The 12,777-nt window shown below is 47.5% G+C and overlaps 5 protein-coding genes across 5 annotated transcripts; 3 read left to right on the top strand and 2 right to left on the bottom strand.

Annotated features, from left to right (window-relative positions):
• Nucleotides 1-1,281: 1,281 nt before the first annotated feature.
• On the bottom strand, nt 1,282-2,484 carry N7487_003486 (uncharacterized protein; the record flags this gene model as incomplete). Its single annotated transcript, XM_056871233.1, has 1 exon — nt 1,282-2,484. One exon carries the CDS (start codon nt 2,482-2,484, stop codon nt 1,282-1,284), a length of 1,203 nt encoding a protein of 400 aa, XP_056736017.1.
• Nucleotides 2,485-3,467: 983 nt separating this feature from the next.
• Nucleotides 3,468-4,745, top strand: N7487_003487 (CaiB/BaiF CoA transferase family protein; the record flags this gene model as incomplete). The annotated part of the gene is made up of 1 exon (XM_056871234.1): nt 3,468-4,745. One exon carries the CDS (start codon nt 3,468-3,470, stop codon nt 4,743-4,745), a length of 1,278 nt encoding a protein of 425 aa, XP_056736018.1.
• Nucleotides 4,746-4,931: 186 nt separating this feature from the next.
• N7487_003488 (fungal specific transcription factor domain-containing protein) lies at nt 4,932-7,205 on the bottom strand (the record flags this gene model as incomplete). Its single annotated transcript, XM_056871235.1, is given in 7 exon segments — nt 4,932-5,436; nt 5,499-5,696; nt 5,716-5,896; nt 5,952-6,141; nt 6,200-6,266; nt 6,316-7,089; nt 7,138-7,205. The coding sequence occupies 7 exon segments, from the start codon at nt 7,203-7,205 to the stop codon at nt 4,932-4,934; spliced, it is 1,983 nt and encodes a 660-aa protein (XP_056736019.1).
• A 1,107-nt stretch (nt 7,206-8,312) lies between these two features.
• On the top strand, nt 8,313-9,647 carry N7487_003489 (NADH:flavin oxidoreductase/NADH oxidase family protein; the record flags this gene model as incomplete). The annotated part of the gene is made up of 1 exon (XM_056871236.1): nt 8,313-9,647. The coding sequence occupies one exon, from the start codon at nt 8,313-8,315 to the stop codon at nt 9,645-9,647; it is 1,335 nt and encodes a 444-aa protein (XP_056736020.1).
• Nucleotides 9,648-10,532: 885 nt separating this feature from the next.
• N7487_003490 (uncharacterized protein) lies at nt 10,533-11,585 on the top strand (the record flags this gene model as incomplete). Its single annotated transcript, XM_056871237.1, has 1 exon — nt 10,533-11,585. One exon carries the CDS (start codon nt 10,533-10,535, stop codon nt 11,583-11,585), a length of 1,053 nt encoding a protein of 350 aa, XP_056736021.1.
• Between the last annotated feature and the right edge of the window lie 1,192 nt (nt 11,586-12,777).

The raw sequence follows: 12,777 nt of genomic DNA on the forward strand, positions 1-12,777 counted from the left end.
AGAATGCTTAGCATTCATCGTGACCAATCCGAATGAATGACCACTTCGGGGGCCACGCAAGCACCGGTGGCTGGAATCTTGGGCCGCCCAGGCACCCGCAAAGACTCCCAGGTACCCGTGTTGCGTTGCATTTCGGAGCAAATCATACATTAGGAAGATGTACCAAGATGGGGTTATACATCAATCACATGTATTGTACTTTGTATCGTGCATACTCCGGATGTAGGTACCCCATTGTATGACGACTTGCCTCCCCTGGGTGGGGATGATCGCCGGTTTCGAAAATGTGACGGGAGCGCCCCAGCATTCTTCCTCCAGGAACGATCGATCACACCTTACCATGATCTGCGCCATGCGTGTTTGACATGGTTTTCTTTGTACAGGCTAGCGTTGGCTAAAATTCTGCCTGCAAAGGACTTTATACCAAGGTAGGACTGTATACTTCGTCATGTAAGCATAACATGAAGGGCATGAAATGAAGAACCAACATAAAATGTCTTACTCCGTACTCCCTACACAATATCAATATGCATTCCCCCCCCACCCCCTTTTAAGTGTACGGTCAGAACATGGAGAGTGTTGAAAAGTGTAAGACACGGAAGGCTGGAGACCAGGCAACGCAATTCATATAATTGGAGAATCCAATCCAACGCAGTGGGGCAGAATAAAATAATCTCTTGCAATGCACAAAATACAATATCCAAGGAGGACGGACCTCGGAAGTACAGAATACTCGCAATGCATGACTTCACTGCGATGTCACAGCCCTCTCTTATTCCGGTGATCGCCGGATTTGAAACACCAGCATTGCCGTCGAACCTTCTTTTCTTTTCTTCTCACTCCAGATTTCATTGCCAAAGTGGACAGGTGGACCCCCAGCCCCATGTGGGCTGTGACAATGTCATTTCCCGTCGATCTGAAAAGTGCCCAGGTATGGAGTAGGTTTTTTTTTTTTTGATGGTTGATGTTGATTGTCGCACATGACCGCACATGACCGTATCCCCGTGACTTCCAGTTTCTCAGAACAGCACGGTCGCTTTCACTCCTTTGACCTTTCCAGGTAAATTTGACCAATTGCGAGTCATTTGCGCAAAAAATCGGCACATGCGGCACTTAGACCTCGGAATACCACTTAACACTGCGGCACAGCAATTCAGTCATCGTTCCACTCAGAGCAAATCTGCGCAATGGACGAAACAAACTCCGACTATGGCTCACAGGCGCAGAAACTGAGGTCGGATCAAGACTACATAGATAGCCTACCCTGAATGTGTGGATTGGTCAAACCTTTTCTGGCATCCCCATTGCCAAGGCGATCCGGTCATGCCAGACATTCGGACTGCCCTGTTGCTGTGGACTTGTTGGGTCTAATCCAATCTCTTCTTGGGCCCAAGCAATTCCACCGGCATCCTTCATGACCTTCCAGTCCTTCTTACACGGACCGACTTTCAGCCACGGTGTCACTGCTTCTTGTCGACTCCGATCGGACACTAGCACAACTGACAACTGTCGGAGAAGTGCGATCGCTGAATGAACACCCTCGAGTGTGAATTTCACCGAAGCATTTTTTATGGAACGGGGAATCAATCCAAAGAAAGCCCGAGACTCTTTCTTATTCCCTTCGTGGTCAGCCTTAATCCCAGCCAGTATTTGGATTTCCACATCACCCAGGACCTCTCGGCTGCTATTGATTGCAGCCATTAAATCCTCTCTCTCTGCATCGGTAGTTCGCGAGGAGGCGACCAGAATTTTGGTCTTGGCAAGAAACCCCGGGCACTGAGCTATCTCATTGAATGCATAATCCATGAGCTGGCCCAGGCCACAGCTTTTGCCACGCCGTTCCTCGTCTTCTAGGGTCTCCGGAAGAGTTGCTCTCCATTCCTCGCTTTCCAGAAAACATGCCTCCCCCCGAGTGAAGGCCTCATAAACTAGAAGTCCTCGAAAAGATAAGAGCAGAGTACGGCCATACCCACTCGCATGCCTCTTCGCACCCCTTAGACGTAAGAGATGAGATATCCCACGTGAATGCAGCAGCCACGAGTTTTCCTCTGTTGCATTCATCAACTCATAAATGCCTAACAGGATTGCGGCTCCAAGGGTATCATCCGTGCCAACTGTAGCAGGATTTCTGACAGCTTGAACAAGATAGCGCAGTCCACGGCCGTACATTTCCTGACTGGCAAGAATCTGTCGTTGATTGCCATTTACTCTGCCTAGTTGCAAGCTCCCAAGGCTGCGAAACCCCCACTCCATTGCAGCCCCTGCACCTCGGTCGTACTGAGCAATCTCGAACCAAGGAAGTTCTACACGGGTGCTGTAGCTGTAATAAATGTTCGGAAACACCGCGTCCACAAAATCACAAAAGCCCTTCCTGCATTGTCGGTCTAGCGCCTTGGACACCAATCCTGGGATTAGAGCATCATCCATAGACGCCCGGCGAATCGTGCCGTATTGATGGGCTTCTTTTGTTGTGACCAATGCCATACTTGATGTTGATTGTGTCGGGGGGGATGCGGTTCTTGAAGGGTGCTGACTGCTTGCAGAGAAATGATAGAACTTCCGGTTCCTTGTGTAGCCTGGACATACGTTCCCTCTTCTCTCGCAATATTGACATGATGGCTGAGTTTCATCGCACTGGACTCTGGATTAGAGTGTTACCTTGAAAAAAAAAAAAAAAAAAAGGGACAACGAAAAGGAAATAGTGTATGACTGGAGATTTCCTACTTTAACCCGCCGCTGAATACACGCCAAGCAGCCCTTGCTGCGTGGAACACCGACCATATTGTCTGATCGGGATATGTTACATTTATTGCATGGATAGGCGCAAAAAGCAGACACATTGCGAGAATACGAGGTTCTTTCAGGGGTCCCCGCCACTTAACTCCCACAAACTTCCCCGTCGCGCCTTATTGGACACGTGGATTTCCCGTGTGCTTGGCGTTCGTCAAAATCGGAGCTTGAGGAAAGATGGATTTGCCTCGACATTCGTAGTTGATTTTTAGATATAGCGAAGTTCATATCCACGGGTGTTGCCTGTTGCCTTGTAGACTTGAAATCTGCATATTTTGAGAAGTTACCAGAATATATGTTCCGGTCACTCCCCGAGCGTCATTTCGACAAAACAGGGACAACAAAGGCTTGGTCTCGATGTAAGTACTCCGTACAAAGTATTATTATTGGGTTTATTCAGGTGAGCTCTTGGCCTGACAAACCTGAATGGAGGCTGTTCTTCACAGCGATGTCATCAATTGTGTCCACTTGACTCTTAAGCATACAGCCGACTCGTCGGGCTTGGCATGTGCTATGTATATGGAGATCGGCATTTTGACCGAGGTCTTTCCGCGTCGACTGTTTGGGGACTCGGCAGCTCAGAACCTCAGATCAATTTCCCATATCTATAAGGTAGCTAGCTGTCTCTGGAGTCCAAATTCACACCAATATCGCCAGGTTCCAAGGCCCAGCCAACAATGAAAACATTCCTCTCACTCACTTCCCGGCCATATGCCCTGTCGGGGGCGGTTCAACCTGCAAAAGGATCACACCTCACGTCTCGGCTTTACTCTAGCGCGATTTCTGCTGCACACAGACCTTTGCCTCTGGCTGGAGTCACCGTGGTTAGTCTGGAGCAAGCTATTGCTGCGCCCTTTTGCACGCGACAACTTGCCGATCTTGGAGCTCGAGTCATCAAGGTCGAACGACCAGGTGTTGGGGATTTTGCACGACACTATGACACACGAGTGGGTGGGCTAGCGTCGCATTTCGTATGGACAAACCGCTCCAAAGAGAGTTTGGCTCTGGACCTCAAACGCGAAAAGGACCATGCCGTCCTGATGAAGCTCCTCGAAAAGGCCGACGTTCTCGTTCAGAATTTGGCTCCTGGTGCCAGTGCACGACTGGGGCTTTCCCATGAAACATTGAAAGAGAAACACCCTGGTTTGATTGTGTGTGATATCTCTGGATATGGACAAGATGGCCCATATCGGGACAAGAAAGCCTACGACCTTCTAATTCAGAGCGAGGCTGGAATGCTATCCGTCACGGGCACTGGAAAAGAGCCGGTAAAGGTTGGTATCTCTATCGCCGATATTGCTGCGGGAATGTACGCCTACACCAACATTCTGTCGGCGTTACTCCAGCGTGGTAAAGATGGCCAAGGTTGTCAGATTGACATATCCATGCTAGAAAGTATGGTGGAATGGATGGGATTCCCAATGTACTATGCGTTCGACAATGCCCCAGGTCCGGTACCAGCAGGTGCCTCGCATGCAGCCATCTACCCTTATGGACCATTCGAAGCTGGTGATGGCCAGTCAGTCATGTTGGGCATTCAGAATGAGCGGGAATGGGTCAGTTTCTGCAGTGATGTCCTCTCGCAGCCAGATCTAGCCACGGATCCTAGATTCTCCAGCAACTCACAGCGAACTCAAAATCGGGATGAGCTCAAATCTATCATTCATGATGCGTTCTCGAAGTTTACGGCAGACGAAACAATAGCTCGGTTAGACGCAGCGTCAATCGCCAACGCTAGTGTCAATGACATGAGAAATGTTTGGGACCATACCCAGCTTCAAGCACGAGACCGATGGACCAAGGTTCATACCCCCGTGGGAGCCATTCCTGCTCTTTTGCCTCCTGGATCTAGCATGTCGGCTGAAAGAGCCGGATATGGCGCTCAGATGGGCTCAGTTCCACAGGTTGGGGAGCACAATGAAGCCATTCTTGCGGAATTAGGTCTATCAAATTGATCACATATACAATAAATATTATAAGAGCCCAAGTATTCATACACACAATTTGAGAAAGCAGACGCCACCATTTTCCATGAACTACGGCGTCATCAGCTCAGCCATTTTCGGCGGCAATTCTACAGATCTTCACGTTATATGTGCAATTAGATAGTGGGAATTAGTATTGGCATTGAAACTGCAGTACTATAGGAATCGATACAGAAACTCGAGGTTCTGTGGGTTCAAATAGTCTGGATTCGATAATGAGCCAGCAAGGCCCATCACATCATCACCCTCCACGTTAAACAGCTCATACCAGTCCATATTAATTGTCGCCTCTTCCCCCGGATTATGATGAGATACCATGTTAGGAGTTTGTAAGAGATCCTCCCCTGCGTTAGGCGAACGAGGTCTATATGGACCACTAGCAGGAGACGCAGGTGGTATCTCCTCGATATTTCGATCATCGCCTGTTTGTGATGTTGAGGACATAGCAGGGTCAGCTAATCGGAGATCGCGAGCAGTGCGATCATCCAAGCATCTGAAGAAAAGATCGAGGACCCAGTTCTCCAAGTCCCATGATTTTTGTAATTCCTTCAAGCCCAAGAGGCATAACTTTGCCCTGTGTTCTGCTAACTTCCGGGCTGTGCCGGTTACCCGTCCGAAATGAATGGTGTGTATACATAAAGCCGAGAAAGTGTGGGTAATTCTGTTTTTCATTTATTTTGGGGGTTAGTCTTAATATAGTTCGAGGTGGTTAGAAGAACTTACAAGTGAACTGATCCATGTTGGACCAAATTTTCTGAGAGCATATCTTCTAAAATTCGTGTGCTTCGTGTTGCTGCATCCAGGGCGGCATTTCCTTCTGGATTCACCGACTGGACGGGGGTTGCAAGAAAAGGGGTCTGTATAGGAGAATGTACAAATTGCTGTATGGATCTTAGCCGGAAAGGGTCTCGGTTATTACTACTAGTGCACCAGTACATACTTGTAAGCCATATGAAGCATGCCAACCAGGAACATTGCTTCCCTAGTCATGGGCATTTGAAAATGCATTTCCTTCGGGAGGAGCGACTCCCAGTCAATTAAACGTTGACGAAGCATTGGCCGAGCATCATTGCCCAACTTGGATCGACCAGGTAGATACTGGCTGCAAACTATTTCCCGCACTAGAGATAAAACCGTTAGCAAATGCGAATGTACCAATGTATTAGGATATTATACATAGCCTGGCCAGTTGTGCCATTCCAATCACGTAAGGAACGTGTACTTTGGGTGGTGTGCGGAATATTGTAGGAGGTCCCATAGGCTCGCTTTCCTCAAAGTCTGCGGCTTCAAGATCTGCGATTTGACAGTCTTCGTCACGTATTCGAGGTGGCAGTCCCAAAGCTGCTGATGTTTGTTGATCACGAACCTAATAAAATGTTAATTCCGGGGGCTGATGAGTACAAATTAAGAAACGAGAAGCGTACATATAAAGCCCACCAGATTCGTTTCCAAAGCTTTTGGTCCCGTGTATTCAGGAAGGACAATTTCGACCTATTCTAGTCAATGTATATTCAGACCCAATTAAATGAGGTACGCGTACATGACATGCATGCCCTTTTTCTGGGCAAGGCTGATAGCAGCTCCAAGCCAGAATCGAACATCACGCTCCTCGGTTGGGCTTCCACGCCAAAAGCTCAGGAGAAACAACGACTGCAGTTTTATAACCGTGTCGGTTTCCCATCCTGAATCATATATATCCTTTGCTCGTTGATAAAATACTTCTTTGGCTTGGTAACGATTATTAAAGCCCGTAGTGTTCAAATCTGTATCCGAGCACAAGCTCACACCAATGAAGAGCATTGACTGGAAGAGCAAAGGTGACAGCCTGCCATCTTGATAGTTACTTTGCAGGTCTGCCCGATCAAGGATTGGAAAACATGGGTGGAGCCAGTCAAAATAAGCTTGAAGTAACGTCTCGCAGACAGCAGGCGATGGGAATACGAGAGCCCCTTCCCGGGTAAGGCGATCATGTATCAGCTTGCGGCGGGACCCCAGTGAATCCTGGCTACTTCCAGTTATGCCACCAATCTCAGAGATGGAGTAGTGGAGTCGGCCTTTTTGGATACTGCATGCATACCCCTTGTCTGGAGATCGTCGCCCTTCGTCTACAACGCAGGTGAGAGGACTTGACTCGCCAAGAAAGACGGTTTTATGAATCGCATCCTCCGCTGTTGCGGGACGAGTGAGTGGATACTGAGATCTCTGTCCGGGTAATGGAAATTGTCCCTGTATAACTCGGGAATCCAACGCATTTGTTGTGTCATTGGGCGTTGTGGGTGTTCGAGCCGATACCTTTTTCTTTCGCCGGGGATATCTACCTAGAATGAGTATAAACTCGAACAATTATGTATGATTTGCATACTTTCCGCGACGTGAAACCCCTACTTCGCAAGCGAGATTCCATGAGACGCAGTTTTGGCAGGGCTGCATTTCTAAGACGTTGCACCGCACGCGACGCGAGTTACATGACAGGCATGCTTTCTTTGCCCGCGTGCGAGGCCGATCTGGACTCTCCGTCTCCATAGGTAACAGAAGAATCGGCTGTTTCGATTCAAATAATCTTTGAATATCCAAAAGGTCAGGGATTCTTTTGTCTTGAAAAAGGTGGGGCTCGGCTTCTTCGGCTATATGACCTCGGCGTTTTACCGATGTCTTGATATTTATTATAGTGGCATTTCTCCCTCTCTCTTTTCTTTCCGTGTTTCGTTCTGACATGGTATGGTTGAAGCTGGTCGATAATTCTCTTTCATCCCTTTGATATCATAGCGTTCAATTGTTGGTCTTTTGCATTGAGCATAACCACAAACAGACAACGGACACACGTAACACGCTGGACACAGATGCCCATGGCTTTTCCTTTTGAGACTCTTCATTAATGCATATTTATTTGACGCCTTAATGCTTTTCACGGTTTTCATTGCGCTTGAAACACTCTATCTTCTCCCCCGCATCAACCACACCGAGCTACCCAGTCCAATGCGACCAGTAGCAACTCATGTGTCACTATCTCCAATCACTCTCGGCCTTTCAATACAAAATAATGTACCAGGTACTCAAGTTTATGCAGAAGATTGTATTGGATGAGTGGGCAACACAGCAGACCAATGAGAGGTCACACCAACCTGGGCAATATCAGGGAATATATGATTACAAATCTTATTTGAAGAAGAATTGAAAAAGGAAAACGGCTTCGGGACCATTAACTCCCTGTGAATTGATGCTGCTTGCAGATGTATATAGATTAGAAATGCATGATACCAAACATCTAGACGATATCTGAGGAGTATCTGGGGATAGTTCCAATCTTAGATAGTTAACAAGATGCTTACATGTATCGTGGAGTGGATCACGATCGGAATTCATTCCCTTGACAGACTTCTGACCGAAAAGACTGCCGATCCACGGTGGAACTAGGTGGGCCTGAATTAGTGACCAAGGGTTGTACTTTGAGAATATAAAAGCCATGTCCCTCAATTATTAAACATAAATTATCTTCCGGATTACAGCTATCACTGGTATAAATCACATTGTTTCACTATGTCTCCAAGATTTCCCAGCGGAATTGTCGACGTGTCACCTCTTGGGACGCCAATTCAATTTGAATTCAGTCAGCGCAAAGCCTCCAATCGCTTTTTGAAGGCCGCTTTGACTGAAAGAATGGCCTCCTGGTCTCCAACTGATCTTTCAGCTCGAGGTATTCCCAGCCAAAATCTCATCAATCTTTATCGTCGGTGGGGGGAGGGTCAATTTGGACTTATCCTTACCGGCAACATTATGATTGCATACGACCAGCTTGAGTCGCCGGGAAACATGATCATCGATCTTGAGAATCCATTTGCTGGTGGACGATTTGAGGCATTCAAACAACTGGCCACTGCCGCTAAGAAGCACGGAAGTTTGATCGTTGGTCAGGTCAGCCATCCTGGTCGTCAGACATTTGAGAAGCTGCAATCCAACCCAGTTTCTGCTAGCGATGTCCAGCTCGTCATGGAGAAATTTGGCGCATTTGGAAAACCCCACGCGGCCACCGAGGAGGAGATTCAGGATATTATCCGCCGCTTTGTTCACGTAGCCGTCTATCTACAAAAGGCTGGGTATGATGGTATTCAGCTGCATTCCGCTCATGGGTATCTCCTCGCTCAATTCTTGTCCCAGACAACGAACAAGAGGACAGATAAATACGGTGGCAGCTTGGCCAATCGTGCACGGATTATTGTGGAAATTGCGCAGGCTATTCGTCAAGCACTCCCGAATCCCGGCTTTATCATTGGAATCAAGATTAACTCGGTGGAATTCCAAGCCCATGGATTCACCCCCGAGGAGTCAAAGGAGCTATGTGCGATCCTTGACAGCACGAACTTTGACTTTGTCGAATTGTCTGGTGGAACTTATGAAGCTGGTGCCTTCCAGCACAAACGGGAGTCTTCGCAGAAACGAGAATCATTCTTCTTGGAATTCGCAGACCTCATCGCTCCGGCTCTCAAGCGCACCCGCAGCTATGTGACCGGGGGATTTTGCACAGCTTCTGGAATGGTCCAGGCCCTTGACACAGTTGATGGCGTTGGTCTTGGCCGTTCTATTACCCAGGAACCTCGCCTGCCAAAGGACCTGCTTGCCAGAACTGTTCAGGGTGCGATCCAACAGAAGATTGATCCCCAGGACTTCTTTAAGACAAGCCCCGCTGCGGGCGCACAAATGTTGCAGATCGCACAAGATGAAGAACCTATTGACCTGAGCAATGACGCCAACATGGAAGTTTTCATGAAAGGCCTTGGGGAATGGGCGCAGCAGATGCAGAAAGATGGGGCTGCAATGAACATGTACGGCTATGCTCGGCTTCCCAAGGGTCAGCCATTCCAAAGTCATCTGTGAAAATAATACCAAAGAAAGTAGGGAATATTCACAGTTGTGAATATCTCCCTTCTTTTATTTAGTTGAGACGGTCACATTAATTAATGTTCTATTTCACCGCCCCCTAACCACTCAATTCTAGTCCTTTTGGCCTGACTTTTTCTTTTATAACAAAATCAAGAGCCTGAAACATCTGTCTATAATATAATATAAAAATTTATATATATATATATATATAGAATGGTCTAAGGGGGTTTAACAAGCACGGGTTAGATATTAAATATTGGGCTCGCTGCTCTATATTCACCGGATATAGGCTCTCTTAGGTTAGTTTAATGGGTTCTAAGGGTTAGAATATAAAATATAAGCTCCTAATTGATATATATATTTGTTGAAATATATGTCCTTCAAGTCAAGATATATGTTTCGTGAGGTGCGGGTCAAACAAAGCCCGACTCTCCCAACCAATCGTAGCACTAGCTATCTGTATGTTTAGTTGCGTCTAACATGGTTATTGATACCTACATACTTTTACCACTATTGGGAATAAGAAAATTAAAGTCCAATCTCAACCAGCCCACAACATTGAGAATACGCTTGTCTACCTAGTGATGTTTGTCTTTTTCTCATTGTTGATAAGTATATCCGAACAATGCATGGTTATGTATGGCTAACTACTATGTAGGGTATGTAGGGGTTGGCTTCGGCAACATCAAGACATCCCTGCCGAGGAATGCGGATGGGCTTCCCGCATTATTGGAAAGCAAAAACAAAAACATAATGACAGATGAATTTGCTGAGCATTTTCAAGTTCTTGGCCCATTGGCGCTGATGTTGTAGCAGCATATAGCTAACCAGGACATCCCTCACTGTTGTTCTTTCCAACATCCGATCATTGTCGACAGCATGCACTTCCATACCACCTTGCACAGCGGCCTAGCTATTCTTCCAGTAGTTCTAGGTACCTGGCCTTTCTTGGATACCTTGAAAGAGATATCTGCAGTGCCCTACCGCAATGAGCAACCTAATGTGAAAGTTGAGGACGTCTTTCAATTTCCCAACAATGGCTCATGGATCGACAATATGGTTGTTCGGTCAGACGGACACCTTCTTTTCACGCGTCTAGACACCCCCGAGGTTTGGCTTTTCAATACCACGAGCGCAAACGCGACGCTAGTCTACTCGTTCCCCAACGTCACAAGTTGCTTTGGAATCAGTGAAATCGACGACGATATCTTCGCAGTTGTTGTGGGTAATTTCTCCTCCAAAACCTTCCAGCCAGGTGCAGGCTCGTTCTCACTCCATAAACTGGACTTCACCAAGTTCGAGGCCGAGGGGAGCGAGCGCGCGCTGGAATCACCAAAGGCCTCAGAGATCGTCGCAATGCCCGATGCGGATGCTCCGAATGGCATGGTCACATTCTCACGGGGGTCGAACTTGGTTCTCATTGCCGATAGCCCCAAGGGAATTATATGGAAGGTCGACACCAAAACAGGAGACTATTCTGTCGCACTGAATCATACTACAATGGCTCCGGCAGAGGGCCAGGCTCTTCCTTTGGGTGTGAATGCCCTGACAGTCTTTGATGACTATGTGTACTATACCGGCACTACACGGATGGTGTATTGTAAGGTCAAGGTGGACAAGGACGTCAAACCAATCGGAGATTTTGAAATCATTGCTAGTGGGTTCCTACCAGATAACATCGAGATGACCACGGATGGCACTGCGTATATCCCGACAGCTCCCCAGAACTCTGTTGTGCGCCTCACACCTTCGGGCCAGATCTCCCTCGTTGCGGGTGGTCAAGTATCCACACAACTGGCAGGTGCAAGCTCGGTTCGATTGAGCAAAGATCAACAGATACTTTATGTCGGCACCAACGGTGGTCAGATTGCGCCTGTTTTGGGCTCATTCATCGAGCCCGCAAAGATTGTCAGAATCACGTTCGAGGAATAGAATAGCAGTTAAAAAACTTGACGGGGCTGAGAAAATGCTGGTAGAATCACTGTGTACATCCGAAGTGGATGGTAGACGAATATTCATGGGAATGTAATAATCGGACTTTTTGGATAGCTTATTAGATACTTGGACTTATCAAGCACTCTGATCCTGAATGCAATTACCTTCCTGTGATGACTGGACATCTCAACCGCCATATTTCACACCTCAAGTTGTACGGCCAAGTTAATCATGCGAGGGTATCAACCTTGCGTCTGTCATAGGGTCGAAAGTGAGACCGAGTACCCGCTCAAGTGATAGCTCCTCTATTGGCCCAGTGTTGTGTATCTTTCAGTTTTGGGTCTCGATCAAGAAAAGTAAAGGCAGGCTTGCAGAAGACTCATGAAGATGGAGGCGTCCCGCGAGGAAAAAGCCCAAATATCTTGCACATTCCTGTAGTCATGCTGATGCTCGTTCCCCAAGGGATACAGATAGCTGGTTATGACCTGACATTTGATCGACTAAGACCTCGGTGGAGCCGTGTCAGCCATGTTCGACGCCTCGCCGTTGCTTTCCTCGAGTTTCACGGGGGAGAGGTAAATCTCGGACTTTGAATTTAGGTCCTGCGATGACTGGGCATATGTGTATGTAAAGGTAAGGCCAGGCTCGGGCCCATTGAACAATACCTGTAGAATGGCAAATACAGGGCCCAACGTCCTACGGTCGTCATGCGAGAAACATTGCCTATGAATATATCAACGAGCTCACACATCCATAACCATATGATAGTGCCGATTTAACTGCGCGAAGCTCACATCATTTCCGCAACCTGTCCTTAGCGGCCCCCCTTGATCAAGTCGGGAGGAAAGGCACACCTCATTGCGAACATCATGGCACATACCACAGTAGTACATATGTACGACATGATCCAGTCCGCGAATTTGACCCTGCATATGGCTCTTCACATTCTCCATGGAGACGAAATCAATGGTTCATGCCATAGAGACTCAGCTGATAAGTACCACCCGAGCCACCAATGCACAAGGTGAATATGCCAAACCACCGCTTCGACTTGACCGTTGTGGAATGTCCACAGATAGGCCTATGCACCACAGCCTTGATGTCTGCCATATTTTATAGGGGAACAGGCTCCGTGAATGACATCGGTCAGGCTGGAATGGGGACAGATTGGGGGCACGGATGAATATTG

The sequence above is a fragment of the Penicillium crustosum genome (genome assembly GCF_028827405.1).
Source record: "Penicillium crustosum strain IBT 35664 chromosome Unknown utg000001l_segment0_segment0, whole genome shotgun sequence".
Taxonomy (NCBI): Eukaryota; Fungi; Ascomycota; class Eurotiomycetes; order Eurotiales; family Aspergillaceae; genus Penicillium; species Penicillium crustosum.